The following is an 18,737-nucleotide window of genomic DNA, read 5'->3' as shown; positions in this document are numbered from 1 at the left end:
TTGTGCATTCAATATATAACTAAATGTGGATAGCTGTATTCCAGATAACAGTAGAAAAACACAAATGTATTTATCTTTCCACGTTTATGCCATAGTTGTATTTTAAATGCTTTAACCCACAGACCATAGTGTGATAACCACTGGTGGGTACTACTGTGCAGGGGAAGGGAAAGTTGGCAAAGTGCATTGTGTGAAAGCTCTAAGATTGCATTGGCATCTGGCCAAGGAACCCCTGTAACCATTCTGAAGACTTGACTCTGTCTCCTTTGTGTCCTCACTGGAAACACAGAATTGCCTTGAGAAGTAAAGTCAAACTAATATTACAATCTTCTTGACATTATGAAACCTATAGCAGCCTCTCTGTGCCCTCTTTAATTATATTTATGCAGTATTTAGAGAAGGGGAACCCACACAGGAATCCTTATGCTTCATTACAGCCTGATATAAGTCATGCTAAAGTCATTGCATTGTCCTTCACATCCCACCCTGCATTAATTAAGTGTTGAAAAAAATACATAAAAACAACAATGGCTAATCGGGGGTTAATGTCAATGCACCCAGTGGATTTAAGAGAAGCCTCCATTTTGTTAAGAGCAACATGAAAACTAAAAAAAAGAAGGTCAAGTTAGCTGTCTTTGCCACTGAAAATTCCCAGTATGTATGGACATGGAGAGGAGTAAGTGGAAAGTAGGAAGGAGGGATGCTGTGGTATTAAAAACAGGAGTACTGTAGTATATATGTAGATGTAGCGAGTACTGTATACTCACACATTACTGCACTTCTCCTACTGCACCAACATGCAGGCCCGACTTTTCTAAACATATATTATCCCCAACAGATTGTGGGCAGAGAAAGGAAAAAAAGATGGAAAGGAAGAAAAGATTGGGGAGGCGGAGCGAGTGGTTTCCTCCACGCTGTCCCTTCTACTAGCATTCAGTTGGCCAGTCTCTTTCTTAACCAAACAGCCTGGTTGGTCTTAGTCCTCTGAGTCCTTACGCCCCCCCCTCCAGCTCCGGAAACCTCGTGCTCTGCGAGCTTCCTGTTTGTCTGGTTGAAGACCTGGCCGTTTTTACTCCCAGGCGGCACACTGGGAGGGACGCAGGAGAAGGAGAAGAAGAAAAGCACAAGAGAGAAGGACAGAGGGGAGGTTGGCGGGGAGAAGGCAAAGGGAGAGACACTGAACGCTCCCGAGTTGGGATTGATTTACTTCATTAACCGAGATTACAAGTTTAACTTACAAACCAGAGGTCAAAATTTCTCATTAACAAGGGGACCGTGGAGAACCTCGGGGCTTGGAGACCACTCTTATTACTGACTACACATTTCAATCTGTCTTTGATGTTCCATGTCTGCCTTTCTACCCCCTCTTTCCCCCTCCTATTTTTTGGCAGCGAGGTTGATTTTAATTGTAGCTATAGAACAGAGCATAGTTTGCCTGTAAGCCAGCCTCCACATCTGTAGTGAGTGCAGCTTTAGTGATATTGGGTGCAGTCCATAGCTCGGGGCTAATTTTAATGGTCCCCCCCCCCACAATCCCCTCCCTCCCTCCCTCCTTCATTGGAGACTCAGATTGTTTTCCACGTGATTCCTGTTAATTTAGCTGGAGGAAAGGGCATCAGTTTTCCTTGTGCTTTTCCCCCTCTCTCCCTATGCCTCTCGCTCTATTGCCTCACTCCTTCTTTCTGATCTACAGCCTCAAAGAAAGAAGGTGAAATGAATTCAAATGGAAAAATAGACTGTGCTCACTATTAAATCGCTCGCCTACCTTTGTCCCTTGCATTGCGCGTGGTCTAGATGGATAGGAGATAAGGCACTGTGGCTGCACAAACTGGGGCAATTTAGCTGATATTGTTGCTTTTACGTCAACAAACAAAGCTCTTGCTTTGATGTGATAAATGGCCTGAGTGCCGGGATGATAACTCTGAGCTCATAAATTGTGTCAAGGATGTTTCAAAGCTCTGAGATTGTTTAACACTGAGAGACATTGTGCGTTGAGGCACATTTTACATCGCAGAACCTTAGATGTACTGAGGAGTCTACCCTATCTGGATTTCATAAGCTAGCAACACAGAAGCCACACAGTTTAGTCAAGATGCACCAAATGGGAAAAGAGGAGATCATAAGACACAAAATTCAAGTGTTCAAGTGTTAAAATGATGTTAAATCTGTGAAAGGATATACAGGGTGTGATGGAATAATCATCACAGACTGTCCTCTATCCACAATCCAATGAACTAAAATCCATTTTTTATCTCTTCTCTGTACAATATACACATTAGCGTCCACATATTCAAGCAAATGTTTGGAGGGCATAGGAGCCTTCGTCACATTTCCATCCTACTTCATCTGCCCTTTGTCACTGCACTTCATCCCTCCACCTTCTTCAAGGTAGCTCACCCTTGACTTTTGTGCTGAACTTCAAAAGCCTGTGTGTGCTGATTGGAGGGTTTGGGCTGTGGGATCAGGACTATTGAGCTGGAGGGGGGTTTGCAGTGTGTCTGTGCCTGTGCGGACCCTGCCTGTGCAGTGACCCACCGCTGGGGCCATAGCAGGCTCTCTTCCAGAGAGCCAGCCAGCCAGCAGCCCCAGCCATTGGCTCCTTGGAACTAATCCACCCTGCGGAGCCCTGTAAGGCCCCCTTTGTTCCCTCCTGCAGACTAGATCAGGCTGGAGACAGACACCCCAGTCTTGACTGGCTATCGGTTTCACAGCCCGTGGCGATCCACATCCAGGCACAGGCACAGGCCCAAGCCCCGGCCAAGCCACCATCAAATTAAAGGTGGGAGAATGGGGGCTGGGGGTTGGGTTTTGGGGAATGGAGCGAAATTGTGTCACCTGAATTCCGTCACAGTGTGAACACGGTGGAAAGGTGGTCTGATGAGGAGAACAAGCAGGAGGGAAGGAATATTGAAGAGGAGGATTTCAACAGGAGCTCTGCCTCTCGGTGAACAGAGCAGGATCTCAACGAGGCCATTATCTGGCTCCTAATGTGAGCTCTGGCACAGCACTGAAGGGCTGCCTTTGTCTGGGATTAATGCGGAAAGCTCAGGATGCGATGTCAGAGGGAAATAATCAGCATGGGCCCTTCATAACGTTGGCTGCTTGTGCTCCTGGCCAGGGCCCCCCGGCTCATTTCTGTGGAGATGAAATCTATGACAAGCCCCTCAGTGAAGCTAAGAGCAGGCAACAGTCCAGTAACACCCACAGGCCTCCAGGCATCCTGTGACCCCCTTAGAAAAGTCACATTCACTTTGCTCTGGAGAAGGGAAAGAGAACGCCGCAGGCGCTTCCAGCCCATGTGAAATGAAGAAATGTGAGGAGGTGAAAACGAAGTGAAAATAAGTTAAGATTCCTCCTCCGCCCTCTCTGCAATCACTCCAGAGGAGGGGCACACTGTGACTTCACTTCATTATGCCCCTCTAATTAAACACGAAGAGTACATAAAAAAGAGGATAACATAGAAAAAAGCATAATGTATATTCATGTTAATGTTGTGTTTTGCATTTGGGAAAGCAGTTTGAGAAAGCCGCTTTTTTTTTGTTAATGCAGCAGAAGGTCGCAGGCTAATAGCCATCAGGGTAAAACATTCTGAAAGAGGTTGGCACTGCACTCAAGGACCAGAAGTAATGCTTTTATTTTGTTATTTATGCTTTTACTATGCTCCTCTGCAGAATATTGCTGCTAAGCGAAGGATGTGAAGATGCAACTCGATAAGCAGGTTATTAAAATGACCAATTGACATTCAAAATTCAGGCTTATGTTAGATTCATCATATTTACAGATGAATATGTGGAACTCAAATGTTTCTTCTGCTGCCTCAAGGAAAATGTGACTTGGTACAGCAACTGTGCATGACTTCATGTGTTACCCTGTGCTGGAGAAATATGATACTCAAGTCACTGCTTTTCCTCAAACAGTAGACGGTCCTTTATAATACCACAGTTCAGCTTAATTAAGAACAGACTAGGCAAGTCACCATGCTCTCTACACACATATTTTCTACCATATTCATCACATTCACCAACTTAAATTGCGGAGAATGGGTTATTAGACAGATTCCTTAACTTGGCTAATGCTTAACAGGTTAAGACTGAAGAGGATGTGTGGTATTATGACTCTCAAAACTAAAGCTGTGGGGGAAGGGAGACCAACAAAGAACCCTGTCCACAAAACAAACCCACTCCCTTGTGCCTCCAGAAAGGTATTTGGCTCGTGACTCTAATCAGAGATTTCAGATTTGTTCATCTTCATCCACTTTGTAGATGAATAAACATGAGAACAAAGGTTCAGAGGGCTAAGCACTGTGTCGTAAACCCACCAGTGCACTTCACAGCTCCCTCAACACACAACCTCAGTTGTGGATTCACCCAATCAGCTCGATTCTGTGGAAATAAGAACACCAAAATGATACAGAATTCTCACTCAAATCGGTGATCTGTGGCCACTCAAAATGTAAACATGAATGCATTAAATATGTAATGAAATGAAGACGAGGCATCTGCTTCACCTCATCCAAGGGCGTAACTTTGGGTTCAACTTTGGGGGTAGGAATTTCCACTTTTGAGCAAAATAGAAATTTTTAACATAACAGACACTACATTTCCTGCATTCTGGTGAATTTTTCTGCAACAAAGTGTGCCTTTTCTGCATGAAGTTATGGTGCAAATGTCTTTATTTATGTAAAGGAAATTATAATAGGTTTTTGGGGTTTACACTGGCCAGTTTTGATTATGGGGGGGTTATAACCCCCCCCATCCTCCCTGTAAATTATGATCTTATTGAGTTATTATCATTCATTTATATAATTATATAATTTTTATATAATTTCACTTGGTCACCTGGACAGTAAACTATGAATATCACACATCACCCAAAAAAAGGAGGTAATTACTGGATATGGAACACTGCTATGGTGGTTTCTGGACATATTTGTCAAATTTGTCCACTCCCATGTTGATAACATTAACACGTTAACGTTTTGATGAGATAAAATACTTGCAATTAACTGGAAATTCATCTCAATTCAATATTTTAATCGATTGACAGCCCTAATAATAATATAAAGAAACTTGTATGTCGTTCAGGATTCTATATCTACTAATTTTTAATTACAGTGTAACCTGAAAATCTTTGCTATGGCCTGCCATGAGCTTCTGTTGACCGATAAACTTAAGCCTTGAGGTGTAAAGTTGTGTGTTACTAAAACCGTACACAAAACATACATGGTCTGGAAAGTATAAAATTGGCCATTCATTTGGGTGTTAAAATGGCCATAATGACAGACCGGCTGCACCAAGGCAGTACTGTAAGTTTAATTCGGAATTGGGGACAAATGGTGTAGAGATGTGCTGCTGAACACTGATATTAGAATTCATGTACAAGAATGCATGACAATAGGTATTAGGCAGATGAATAAAATAGGCACAGAAATATAGGTAAACAAGAGTTCCAAACAAAAAGTATGCTAAATTATCAGCAAGCAGCGGGGAACAGCTAAACAAAAAGCAGACTGTCTGTATATTGGCTAGCAATTAGGACGGTGTTTTTTTCCTAATCTCTAACTACAATACCACAGCCTATTGTAGATTATTGATTATTTGTCCTTGGAGCGATGTCGGTCAATGCACTTAAGGTAATAATGTCAGGAAGTATTTCTGACTAGCACAAACCTTGACCTACAGATGCATGACAAGTATGGAGCATGACTGAGACGGCCTAAAGTCTCTTAACAAAAGCACAGTTATTCGAGTCATGAGAATATCCTGCATTAAAAATAAAAACAAAATTTCAAAGTCAGTGTCATGCTTAAGAGGAGTAACAACCTTCAACCTTACAGCAGCTGGAATTGGAAACCACTGCTTTACCTGCAGCGATGGATTTCTATTTCTTATTCACGTTGTTAGAGATAGATATTCAGTGACTCATTTTTTTGCATATCTAGCAACCATCCATGTTTGAACTTACTACAGTCAGGGATGACAGGGCCATGAAAATTACCATTGAAAGCTGTCTACACAAAAAAAAACACTGTAAGAAAAAAAAAAAAAACGGAGAAAAGCATGATCTTGGATTACAGTATGCAGAAAACCCTGTTGTAGGTTGTCATGTTGTTTATTGTTATAGTATCAGCAGTAGGCTGGTAAGCAGCAGAATCAAAGTCAGATAATGTGATGATTAGTAAGGCCAATATGTCACCATCACAAATGCACTGAAAAATACATTGTCAGAAAGATTACTGCAAAAGTTTACTGTGTGTATTGTCTTTAATGTGATTAGGGCTGGGCACCGAACGTCGATACTTTTATGGTATCGAACGAAAAACTCAGATACTATGAGTATCGAAAAATTATTTATCTTTCGGTGCCAAATTTCGGTTCCAAAAGCCGAAGTGGCTGTGTCTGTGTGAGCCTGTAGCATACTTGCATGTAAGGACCTAAAGTCGCCGGCGATTGGCTGTCCACCACCACGTGACGGGGAGGATTTCGGAAGATACTCGCAGTCACACAACACAAGTGTAGTTGTTTTTTCCTAATGTGTTCTACCGCATAGTTTTACAATGCCAAAGAGGTCTAAAGTTTTGCTACACTTTACAAAAGTGGATGCTGAGTCAGCAAAGTGCAACATATGCGCTAAGAGTATTGCAACCAAAGGCGGCAATACCACCAATTTAATGAAGCACTTGACCATGCACAGGATCAATATTAAGGCAGAAAGTTGCACAGTATTCGACTGTAAAAAGATGGAACTAGAGGAGACTTTCACCTCCTCGCAGTCAAACCCGTCCCCTTCAACATCATCTGGCATTTCTGGGATTGTAGCAGGTCAGAAAGATAACCTTTTTTAGCGAACAGAAGTTAAAGTAATTGTTTACGCTAACGTGAGTGGTTTGAATGTGTGGATGCAACTCTGCTTTGCGATGTTAACGTTACCTAGGAGCTATAACGTTATTCTTTGACCAGGCAACATCTTTGTTTTTCCAACGTAACGTTAAGGTTACACATTTTAGAAATATTTGACAGATAAGTGTAATTTCATTACTTAAACTGAATGCATCCCCATAACGTTGACTACCACTTTATGTATGTTAGCTTGTGCTGCTACTCGGGTGCTGTAGCGTTAGCATTGTCTATTTCCCCCTTCACATTAGCCTCTGCACCGGTCCACAATGATGTTAGGAATAGGAAGACAATACCAGAAAGTGTCAATCCCTTCACACTGGCAGCAAGAGGGAAAATGTCCAAGCAAAGACGAGATCAGTGCCATGTCTAATTAATTAATTAATAAATTAATTAAGGTGAAAAATAAAAGTTTTGTGTTTAATGTATTTTTGTTGATGTTGAAATGGATTTTAAAACATATGGTATCGAAAAAAGTATCGTTAGGAACCGGTATCGAAACTGAGGTATCGAAATTGGCACCAAATCGAAAGATTTTGAACAATACCCAGCCCTAAATATGATGTTGTAAATTGTATTGTCACAAGACAGATTGTAGGACCCCAGGAAGAATAGCTTTTAGCTTATGCTGATGGGGATCCAAATAAAACAAACAAACAAAAAAACAAGTTAATGGTGAAAACGTTGTTGAGGGTAGATATTAAGTCAAAACTAGCAACTGGATATGGAAAAAAGGATAATATAGCCATTCAATGCGTCTAGTTCTTACCTCGGTCCCTGATGGGGTGTTCCCTGGTGAATCCATTTTACGTTTTTTGCGGGGTCCGATGGCGGCTAGTGCTGTAAGGTTGGCATCTCGCTGCCTCATCTGTGCCAGTTCCTGTTGTTGCATCTGGTGAAGAGAACACAAAGATTAGAAAATAACCGTGCCCTCTACACTACATGTGGTTTAGCGTTGCCCCAGTATTATATGCCTCTGTTTGGGTTAGTAAGTACGTCATGTACAAGGTATCAATATACACCAGTGCAAACCTGACAATTTAATGTGCATTTATTGTCTCTAAACAAGAAGTGAATATTTACTACCCTTCATTAATGCATAAATCTATAAAATGTCCTGTATGTGGTGGCTTTCAATACGACAAAGCCTCAGTCTGCATTAAACCAATCTCGGAACCTATCGGCTATCTCGGGGCAAGGGCCAATATTTCGCTGGTTCAGTGTGTAACCAGTGGATATGAGGGCCAAGACTTCCCCTTCCGTGCGTCATTGTTTACAGTCTGATTAGCAACTTGAGAATGGAGTTTGATGTGTGATAGGATTTCTACGACCAGATTATTTCTATGCATGACAATGCAGATAAATTAATAAAAAGCTAAATATAGCCGATGGGTTCCGAGATTGCATTACAGCCAATGTGTTTTGCCTCTTTTGCAACCAAAGCCCGCTCAAACGTGATTGGTCAATACTGCTCAGACTACAAACAAACTACAAACGGAAACCAGAACGCTTCCGATACCAAAATCATGTCTTGACGCTTATAGATTCTCCATTCATATGCAGATTTTTTATTTTAGAGATTAACATTAAACAAATACATAACAAACAGTCACACCAAAAATAGTTATCTGTGATACAAAACTGTCCTAAGATAGCTTTTTTAGTAGCACTGATGGTCCCAACTACTTTATTACTGTGTTTTTTAACCACATAAAGGTGCACCATGACAATTACTTTTAGCCACACAAGTGACTCCAACATTTTAATTTCAGATTTTAAGAGCATTTGCTACCAAAACATTTCACATCTTAGGTCACATTTTAGAGCGTTGTAAGACTTGGTGAGAATGAGTGAGAAATAAAACGAGAGTAGGATCAAATGTAGAAGTTAAAATATACGTCTGTAAGAGAGAAAGACGTCCCTCTTCTTCTTTTTACCAGTCCATCCATGTGTTGTTTTAGCTCTACTGAGCCAAACAAAATGGAAGCCTGCTGTCAGCCATTAACAGAGCTGCTGTCAAATATCGAATGTGTGTGGGTGTGTGTGTGCAGTCACATGGTCCCATTGTGATTTTTGCAGTTTGTGATATAAGGGGGAGGTTGTGGGGAGGCACTGCCCAAGGTAATGTCATGTCTAGCCACAGGGCTGAGGGGGAACCCAGCGTCGCTGGGAGCTGCCCTTTCTATTGGGTGGATGTGTGAGGGCCTGGGGCCATGGCACAGAGGGTGTCAGCACTCCCTCCAACATGCAAACACAGTACACACACACACACACACACACACACACACACACACACACACACACACACACACACACACACACACACACACACACACACACACACACACACACACACACACACACACACACACACACACACACACACGTGCCTATCAATCTTGGCCACAGCACAGGGAATGCCTACCCACCAGCTTGCCTGCGTGCCTGCCCGCTGGGGGAGAGAGGCCTGGGTTGAAGCGAACAGGGACAATCAATGTGCGCTTTCATGTCTTTCATGTTCTTTTATGTTATCTCTCAGCATGTGTGCGATGGGCACTGGTGTTTGTGTGAGGCACGTATGTTGTCTGATCGGGGGAAAATTTCATGTTACTTTCAGATGGCGCTCTGTAAAAAGGTTGCTTTGGTGTATAAAGTCTGATCTAAAATGTGCATGCAGTTGGCTCTGATTTTTTCCTAAAACCCCCCCTGGGAAGGCATGCCCTTTAGGGTGTTGCCACTTCACATTTAGCACGGCGGAACTGTTGAAAGATTCAAACACGCTGACAACACAAGGAGGGGGAAATAATAGCAGTAGTACCAACCAGCTGAATATCTAAAATCCCATTTATTTGTCCATTTTTTAAAACAGATGGTGGTAAAAATGTATACACTAGTTAAAACAAATACTAAATAGTGGCAATGGTACGGACAAGTCCATGCAGTGATTTGAGTCGGGGTTGAGACAGACACTGGGGATCGTGGCTGGATGTGGCTGACAGGGTGGAGATGATTTTTTCGCCTGTCCACTTGGCAAATGTAGCGTTAAATGTTATCAATGCTAACCTTATTAGGCTTTGCCACAAACAACACATAAATCTCTCCAGGCTTGACCTTAAAGAATCCTGCTGCAAAGTGAGCAGGGAGAGAGAGAGAGATAGACAGAGAGAGAGAGAGAGAGAGGTCCGCTATCTCACTGATGGCACCAGGATGCCGGCATCTCTGCCTGGCAGTTGGCACCAGGCATGAGCTCCCAGCGCCCACAGCAACTGCCTGCATTTTCAGATTTATGACTGTATGATAAATGAAGACTTCATTTTACCATCTGCAACCCTCCAGTCTGCGTTTCCCGTCAGTAAAACGGCCGCCATGACACTGGGAGACTGATTTCTGATTTCAATCTGGTGCCACTATGCCGAGTCTACCTTCCTTTAATGACTGCCAACTGATACAAGCCAGATTTGGGCCGGGCTTTGATATATTTGTTTTGTCCTAACGAGTTGTTTCAACTATCGTTGAATTCAAACATTTACATAAAATTATGTTCATTTAGATAAACAAGAGAAGGTGAAGTAGTAGAAGTACCTATGAAGGAATGTGGATACATTTTGCCTTCAGTTTCAGTTCTTAGACTGCAGTCATCAACTGTCCTGAACTGTACAGGGTTTGTTGAAATTTAGCCATGAGGTGTTGGTCACTATTTACTCTGTATATTATTTTATGGTGTTGAGCAACTCCGCTGTTAAGAATGCCATCAATCTCTGTTAGCGAGTTCTAACATGCCACCACTCGTCCTCTTTACTTATGCTGTTTGTTACAGAACTTCATGATTTTACAGGTCGTACTCTTGGTTTATTAAATGATTTAGCAGTGTCAGCCACCAGGGCATCTTTTAAAATAAAAAATAAAAAAGGAAATCAAAACTGTGACCTACAGGTACAAGAATGTCTCTCTACCTTCTAGACTACTATGTCGACAATGTTAGCCATAGGTACAATCACCGGTAAAAACTGCAAAGGTCACTACAGAGATTCATCCCAGACTGAAAGAATAACCAGCCGGCAGAGTGCGTACATTTGCCAGGTCCGATCAATGGTACCGCATAAATATTTGCTGTTCCAAAGTCACTTAAATACCAGTGCTTCCAGTCTGCCTGTATGCCCTTTTAAAGCAGGGAACTGGAACTTGTAAAGAAAAAATTATGAGCAAAGGTCAGGAGATGTAGAACATTTTCAAGATGCCCGACAGAATCAATCTGCAGCTTTGTTAGAACGAGGTTTCAGTCTGGACGCAAACATGTCAGCTGATGAAGTTATGGTCAGTGTGGGGAAATTGGAAATATGTACATTTCTGGGAAACACTTGTAGCACTTACACAAGGCTCTCCTGCAGATGTTGAGTGCTCAGCTAAGTGTGTATCAGTTAACATGATGGTGTAATGTTCAAGTGCAAACACTGAAGCTCTGAATCTTGCATTAATCAGATCAGGATCTGTTCATCAAGGCTCTCAGAATCACTCCTTATCTGAAATTTGATTACAGCTAAAAAAAAAAAATAATACTGTTGGATTAAGATTCTATACAAACTCTCTGTAAGAAGTAAAAGCTCTACTTTGATAGAAAATTACATCACCCAATGTTTATGACAGTAAAAGAAATATAACATGAAATTACCCACAGACCACCCCAAAAATACAATATTTGTTTTCTAGCTATGTATCTTAAATACACTTTAAAAAGTTATGTCCTGGAAGATTCTTCCAAAATCATATTTAAATAAGACTATGACCTCCAGTTTAAGTGCAATATTTATCAGCAGTGTAGACGGCTGGTTTGCACAGCTGAATCAGTACAGCTGGTGCTAACAAACTGAAAGGTTGAACTATGCAAAACAAAAGCTAAATAATGTTATACAACATAAGTAATATTTTAAATACTGGGCATGTTTTGGTTGTATTGTTATTTATATTATAACAAATGCATTTAACGGAGAAAATAATAAAACATGCATGAATTGGGCCGAATGTAAGCAACTAAAAATAATTCGATCCATTTAGCTAATTGTTACCCAGTTAACCACATCTTGAATGTTCAGAAGTCTAACTTTAAGCTTTGTGCCCTTAATAGATAAAAAATGTCCATCATGACCCAAATGAAAAATAACAGGGCTTTTTTTTCTCAACACAGAAGAAAGAGAAGAATGTTTCCTTATGATGCAAAAATGTCCAAAAGACGGCAAGACCTTAGAGCGCTCTGATATGCTTGGAGTAAAAAGGGGGATGAGCTGCAGGAGCCATGATGGCCAACCTGCCGTTCTCCATTTTTGCTGTTTTTAACAAAAGGCTTTTCTCTCAATCTTCCCTCCCTCCCTTCTTCCCGCCTCCTGGCCTGAGGGGCTGCTCGCGGCCTCCCAGACGCTTACAGACAGATGTCCTTGGTAGAGCAGAACACGCTCTGCTTGACGTCACAAGCAGCTACATGGCTGTGAAGGAAGCTACAGGGCTCTCTGCCCTGCAAAGACCACAGTATAAAAGCCAGACCGTGGGTTTTGAGTTGGTCTGTCTCTCCCCCTCCCCCTAGAGAGCCCTGTTCCAAGAGGACACAGCATGGAGCCTCTTAGTATACATAAAATATGCCACTTTTTCGTGAATGCTTCTTCTCCTAAAGAGCCTTGGTAGAGTGCATACATTTAACCTTCAATCAAATCTCTTATCATGGCTCTGACCTTTGCACTGTGAGCCTATGGGTAGATCTATAGCAAATAATGGAAAGTGGTTTTTGGAGTATGTTTATAAGAACAAAGCTGAATCTAACTAAAAAACAATTGGAAACAAATTAGTCTCATTAAACTACGACTGTACCATGATTTTAGTTTGATACACAGCAAGATCTTCAGCTTTAAATATAAATACTAAATAATTTAAGTCTAAATACACACTACTAAGTGGTAGATTAACACCAATAAAGTTGATATTCATTGTCAGCAGTGTAAGAGAAAAGCTAAGCTTTAAATCATTGGCTTGATTTACAACCATAAACCTAGAAAGGTTTATCTGCTGTCAGGTATATTAGAGCCACGATACAGACAGTTTCTACCACTGGATATTTGCATCCCAACAGCTCCCTATAAGTCATCATCAATGTCAGGTGAAAGACAAAACGTCTTATTATTATCTACCGTAAAGCATGTCTGTCTTGGGTGGTCCTGGTGGCCTAGTGGTGTAAGACCCAAGGGGGTAAGCTTCGCTTCAGAACTCGAACCTCCTATGGCGCCATTTTGATGCTACAAAACGATCACCTCCCGTTAGCATTCCACTGACTGCCATTCATTTTGACGTCACTTTGACAGTGAATAACTTTACATCTGAAGCGTTTAAAGACTCTATTTGTCCATTGTTTATTTCTAAAGAAACACGACAATGTATAAAAGGCTCCATTACCTTGTACCTCACGTTATGGCTCCGTAGCAGACGCTTTTGTAAAAATTGTGTCACATAGTAGAGGAATTACCGTATAGTACAGGATAAGCTTGCAGGCAGTTTCGACTTACATTAGTTGTTTAAGTTTAATAACTAATGTTAACTAGCATTTTAGTGATCAATAATTAGCCTGTGCCCATGTTATCTCCTTACATATACCTACGCTCTCCGTCTCTGCAAGATTGGGAATGATTGAGATTTCTCTTGGCACAGCTACCAGAAGACTTCACACTTTCAGACAGGTTGCTCACGTCACATTTACGTCATCTCTCTCAGTTGGAGGCTGCGCAGTAACGCTCAGCGCTCACCAGAAAAGTGCTTCTAATATCCTTCACTGGTCTCCGTCCAGAGCAACGGGGTCTGTTGGTCCATTCTTATATACTGTCTATGGTAAGACCATAGATTGTTAATGTGTAAGATAATGATGGTATACAACAACGGTGGTTCAGTCCAACTGGGACTGTCTGCTTCCCTCATTTACTGTCACCTCTCTAGCAAATAAAGGCAACATTCTTGCCAAACATTGTTCCTTCTAATGTCAAAAAAACATAATTTATACATTTTGGGCTGCATACAGACTGGTCGCATGAACATGGGCAGAAAAAGAAAAAAAAGTACGTCCAGAAGCCCTGCAGTTATGCGGACACAGAAATAATTTTTTTATGTTTCAACCATAACTACTCGTAACTCTGTAGGAGTGTTTAATACTTTATTAGTTTCAGCTATGCTAGCAGCATGGCTCTTGGAATGGCAATGTCGGTCTGTTGGTTGGTTCACCGCTTTGGTCCAGAATGAAATATCTCTAACTATCTATCTAACTGTTGGATGAATTTCCATGACATTTTGCATTCACGGTCCCCAGAAAGTAAATCCTACATACAGTTCTGAGTGAAAGTTCTCACCAACTATTAGCTGAATTGTCATTTAATTTGGTACACAGACATTCATGTTCCCCACAGGATATATTCTAAGAACTTTGGTGAACTTCTGACTTTTCCATCTAGCGGCATCATCTGGTCAAAATGTTCAGAGCCAAATACTTTGGTTTATGAACAAATATCTGCAAAAAGAATTACTTTCCCATCAGCCTCATCTGTACTCTGTTTTGGGGTAATTAGCAAATATTAGCATGCTAACACGCTAAACTAAGATGGTAAACATGGTAAACATTATACCTAATAAACGTCAGCATGTTAGCATTGTCATTGTGAGCATGTTAGCATGATGACGTCAACTATGCCTATGTACAGCCTCACAGAGCCGCTAGCATACAGTAGCTGTAGACTCTAGTCTCGTTTTCACTTAAATTGCTCTTTATTAATTATTTGATAATGTAGAACTTGACTCAAAAAAAAAAAAAATATGTGCACAATGGTTATAATTGGTTATGACTGCATTAGTCTATATCCACAACGTTCCACTTACGGGATTGTTCAGGTGCTGGCGGAAATTGCGCCGGATTTCACTCTTTTCAACCAAATGTCCGTCACCTTCCGCTTCCTTTGTGTTGTAATTTTAAACTCTAATCGATTTATGAGGACTATGGCTAACTTCTCCTCAGATTTCTGAAGGGTAAATTGAGACAGCTAGCTAGACTATCTGTCCGAGTTTTCTGTTGCACGACTAAAACAACTTTTAAGCGTACACACGTTCCACCAAAACTAAGAACGTGTGGCAGTGTGATTGGTTTAAAGAAGTACACATGTTCCACCAAAACTAAGAACGTGTGGCAGTGTGATTGGTTTAAAGAAGTACACACGTTCCACCAAAACTAAGAACGTGTGGCAGTGTGACTGGTTTAAAGAAATGCCACTAAACCAGAGCATGTTCCTCTCCCATCACGGAATGCTGTGTGGACTAGACAGACCCTCCTCCGCAGCGCTGTGGAGGAAGGTCTGGCAATGCGAGACTATGACTGCATAAAAAAAATAATCTCAAACAAGTTCTTAGATTGTGTGTACGCCTGAGTTAAGATCAAATCTGTGTGTACAAATGTTTCATGAACGAGGCCCAGTGGAATTTTTCAGATGAGAGAGAAGATATTTTTCCCCGACTTCAATACCAATTTCGAATACCTGTATGTGAAACAAACCTTCTTGTGTGTGTGTGTGTGTGTGTGTGCGTTTCCCACTACTTCCCATGAGAGCGTGTGGACATTTTACGTACGTTACGTGTTTTATGCATGTCTGTAATCCATGGATCTCATTCACCTGACACCCACATGGCCGACATTATGTGAACATCTGGGAGGTGCATCTTGAGGCCTTTCTTCATGTGAAGTGCCTGGCAGTTAGTTTGCTGCAGGGCGAAGCACCATTTGCAGTAACCAATCAGGTTTTACTTCTCCATCTGCACTCAGACACTACAAAGAGACGAGTATAGCCCTGACCTGATAATGTAGGCAAGTCTTTGTGTTAAAACTGGATAGAGGCATGTATGACTTCATCAACCGAACTGAATAACTACAGATGGCAGTGTTCCTCAAGATACAATATTGAATATTAAAGTAATATATGATAATATACAGTATGTGTAATGTGTGCATGATGTGTTGCGAGCTCTCGTGTCTAATTGTCCTTATAGGTATTGAATATATACAGTATATATTCATGCAATATACAGGATATGAGTCACAGAGTCATATGCATTGATTCAAACTGTGTTGTTTACAAGCCAAGTGTACCAGAATGTATTGACACCAAACATAATAACCTTTACTATATTTGTCAAACACAACAATTCAAATAATTCTGCTCGCGCTATTGTGCTGATAGCGATCTTGAATAACAGATAATAAATCCGTTGAGATTGACAATGTGCAATAAAAAGAGGGAGGGAAAATGCTTTGGAATTCTGTTTCATCATCTTTTTCAACACACATAACCCTCCTTAAATATTCAACTAAATCTGTTTGCGATTATATTATTTCACCTATGGAGATGAATTCAAAATACATGCATGTGCTAATAGTCTTGGCTGAGAGTGTTCCATTTCATCTGAAGCGGAGTACGTCAGAAGTGTTTCCAGGGCCAAGGACCAATTATTCAGAGCCCTCAGTCGTCCCTGGAGGTAAGGTCATTATGTGAGTGTCACTATCATGACCCTACGGTTCCTCTTTATCGGCAACTTATTTGCAGGAATTAAACCGTGGTGTGAAACACGTGGATACATTGAATGTGTCTAAAAGACTGCCTTTCCGGTGGAGTAAGTATTATTTTTTATAAATAATTACATTTGAGCTACACATTTTGCCAAGGAACAGTGTTTAATGAAGAAGCCAGAAATCAGTGTTAAGCAGATTCTGACGGCCTCACACCAAAGCGTAAGGGCGACGGTGGTGATCATTAAAAATACTGCTTATCTAAGGGAAAATTTCCTACTTTAAATGTTCTCTCGCTTTGTCTCATTCTAAGCTGGCGTGCTTCGTCTAGCAGTCTTCTCTCTCCCTGTCTCTTTTTTTTTTTTTTTTTACATTTAGATTCGCCGCTCGTCACCTTCTATTGATCACGCCTAATTTGCATCCAGGAAAAGATGAGAACTCAGATATTCACACTCCGAGAGAGGACGATGTCAATGATTTATTCATTTCTAAATCAAAAAAAAAGAAGAAGAAAAAAAAAAGAAGAGTGAAAGGTAGATGAGAAGGGGAATCTTCATAGGCAGCAGGCGACTTGCAGGCTCTGAGGCTGGGCTCCTCTTCCCCACACCGCCCCCAGGCACATGGTGTGCAAGTCCTCCTAATTAACAAGGTGAATCATGCTGCCGCTCTCTAATTAGCCAACATGACAATCTAATGGAAACATGCAGGCCGAGCTGGCACACTTAGCATCACCTCACAAAGACCCCCGGTACTGTCCTTCCCATGTGAATTCCACAAAAACGACAACTCAGATTTTAAATGGAAAAGAAGAGAAAAGGTGGAGCAGAGCGGTTCAGGGAAGTGTGTTTTTGGGAGAGGTCAGAAGGGAGAAGTTGGTGAGGCTGAGGTGTTTTTTCCTCCTCTCCCATCCTCTGTGTGCGGTGTTTGTTGCCTAATTGAAACGTGTCCTGCCTCCTGCCTCCCTCTCACTTATATCCCAGGCACAGGAGGCTGGCACCTCGCCACTAGCGTAGCTCAGCATGCCCAATTCCCCTGCCGCTTGAGTCCCAAGGAGTGCTCTGGCGCACAAAGAGAAAAGTGAACCTACAGGCTTGTACAGCGAGGAGACGGGTCGCTATCTCCCTCTGAGGCAAAAAAAAGAATCTCCTTTTTTTGTTGTTTTCTTTCTCATTACAGCACTTTGTAATATTCGAAAACACACAGGAACACCAAAGGTACTTTTAAAGCCTGCTTCTATTTTTTTCTTGTAACATGTCTTGAGGTGAAGAAGAAAACTGAAGTTGAGACTACCGGCAACAAAGCAACAAATAAAAATAGGGTAACAGTGTACTATTTAGTAGTCCGCACATCTTTAGGACCCACAAAACAGACCTTTCTTTGTGATAATTAAATTAGCCACATCAACCTTGTATGATCTTTCAAAAAAACATAGAAGTCCGAAAGATGTTCAATGTTTTAATGACACGTGACATCATCTTTCCACTTGAGCAGAATATGAGCATAATGTTCTTCTACTCACGATTCCACGAGCTGACCGTGAATGCTGCTGCTCTATTTCTATTAAGGTATTGTTTATCTGTGAGGCCAGAAGACAAGAATATAACAACTATGACTTGGGACGCACAAAACAGCAGGCATTCTCTTTAAAGGCAGCACAGACAGGGAGAGAACATGGAGGAGGGTAGCAGGCTTTTGCCCTGGGGCCTGCCTGATGGGGGAAGAGCGCCTCTTTGAGGAGAGCAGTTTGTGGAGGGCCAGAGGACGACAGCCTATGAACTCGCAGCTATTACTGGCCTAATAAAGACTAAGGGGCTGGTACATTGTCCTCTGACACACCAGAGACTCTCCTCTCTGGAAAAGTGTGAGGCTCTGGCTAACGGGGCTTTCTGTGTGGGTGGATTCCAGTCTCTCCGTGACCTGGTCCCTTATGGAGGATGCCAAGCCAATCAAGAAACATGTATGTGTGCATTAAGGCCTGGTGCATTCTGACTGAGCAAAGGGTTATGTTTTAAATAACATGCACGACACAAATGAACAATTCTTTGTTATGTGAGCAAGGAGGCTAAATATGTTCAGTTTGACCATTCGATTCGATTCATACATTCTAACATATGTGGTCGTACAGCAAGGAAGTCGTAAGTGCTGGCTTTTGATTGGATTTCAAAGTTGAGCTTGGGCGGCATTAATTCGGTAGAGGTTCAAGACATTTTAAACAATGCTGGTGCCTCAAAATGGGCAAAGAAATCTCTCAGTGCCTGAAGAAAAGA

The 18,737-nt window shown here is 41.6% G+C and overlaps 1 protein-coding gene across 4 annotated transcripts in view; it reads right to left on the bottom strand.

The window, feature by feature from the left end:
- Positions 1-18,737, bottom strand: part of LOC120555598 (transcription initiation factor TFIID subunit 4-like) — an 89,948-nt gene that overhangs the window by 20,293 nt on the left and 50,918 nt on the right. For all 4 annotated transcript variants that reach the window (XM_039794415.1, XM_039794416.1, XM_039794417.1 and 1 more), the window contains one exon: positions 7,666-7,788. In XM_039794415.1, the coding sequence (XP_039650349.1) occupies positions 7,666-7,788 (123 nt within the window). The remainder of the gene's footprint in view (positions 1-7,665; positions 7,789-18,737) is intronic.

This window comes from Perca fluviatilis, chromosome 3, assembly GCF_010015445.1.
Source record: "Perca fluviatilis chromosome 3, GENO_Pfluv_1.0, whole genome shotgun sequence".
In the NCBI taxonomy this organism is placed as follows: domain Eukaryota; kingdom Metazoa; phylum Chordata; class Actinopteri; order Perciformes; family Percidae; genus Perca; species Perca fluviatilis.
The sequence above is the reverse complement of the archived record's forward strand: the minus strand, read 5'-3'. Positions and strand labels throughout refer to the sequence as shown.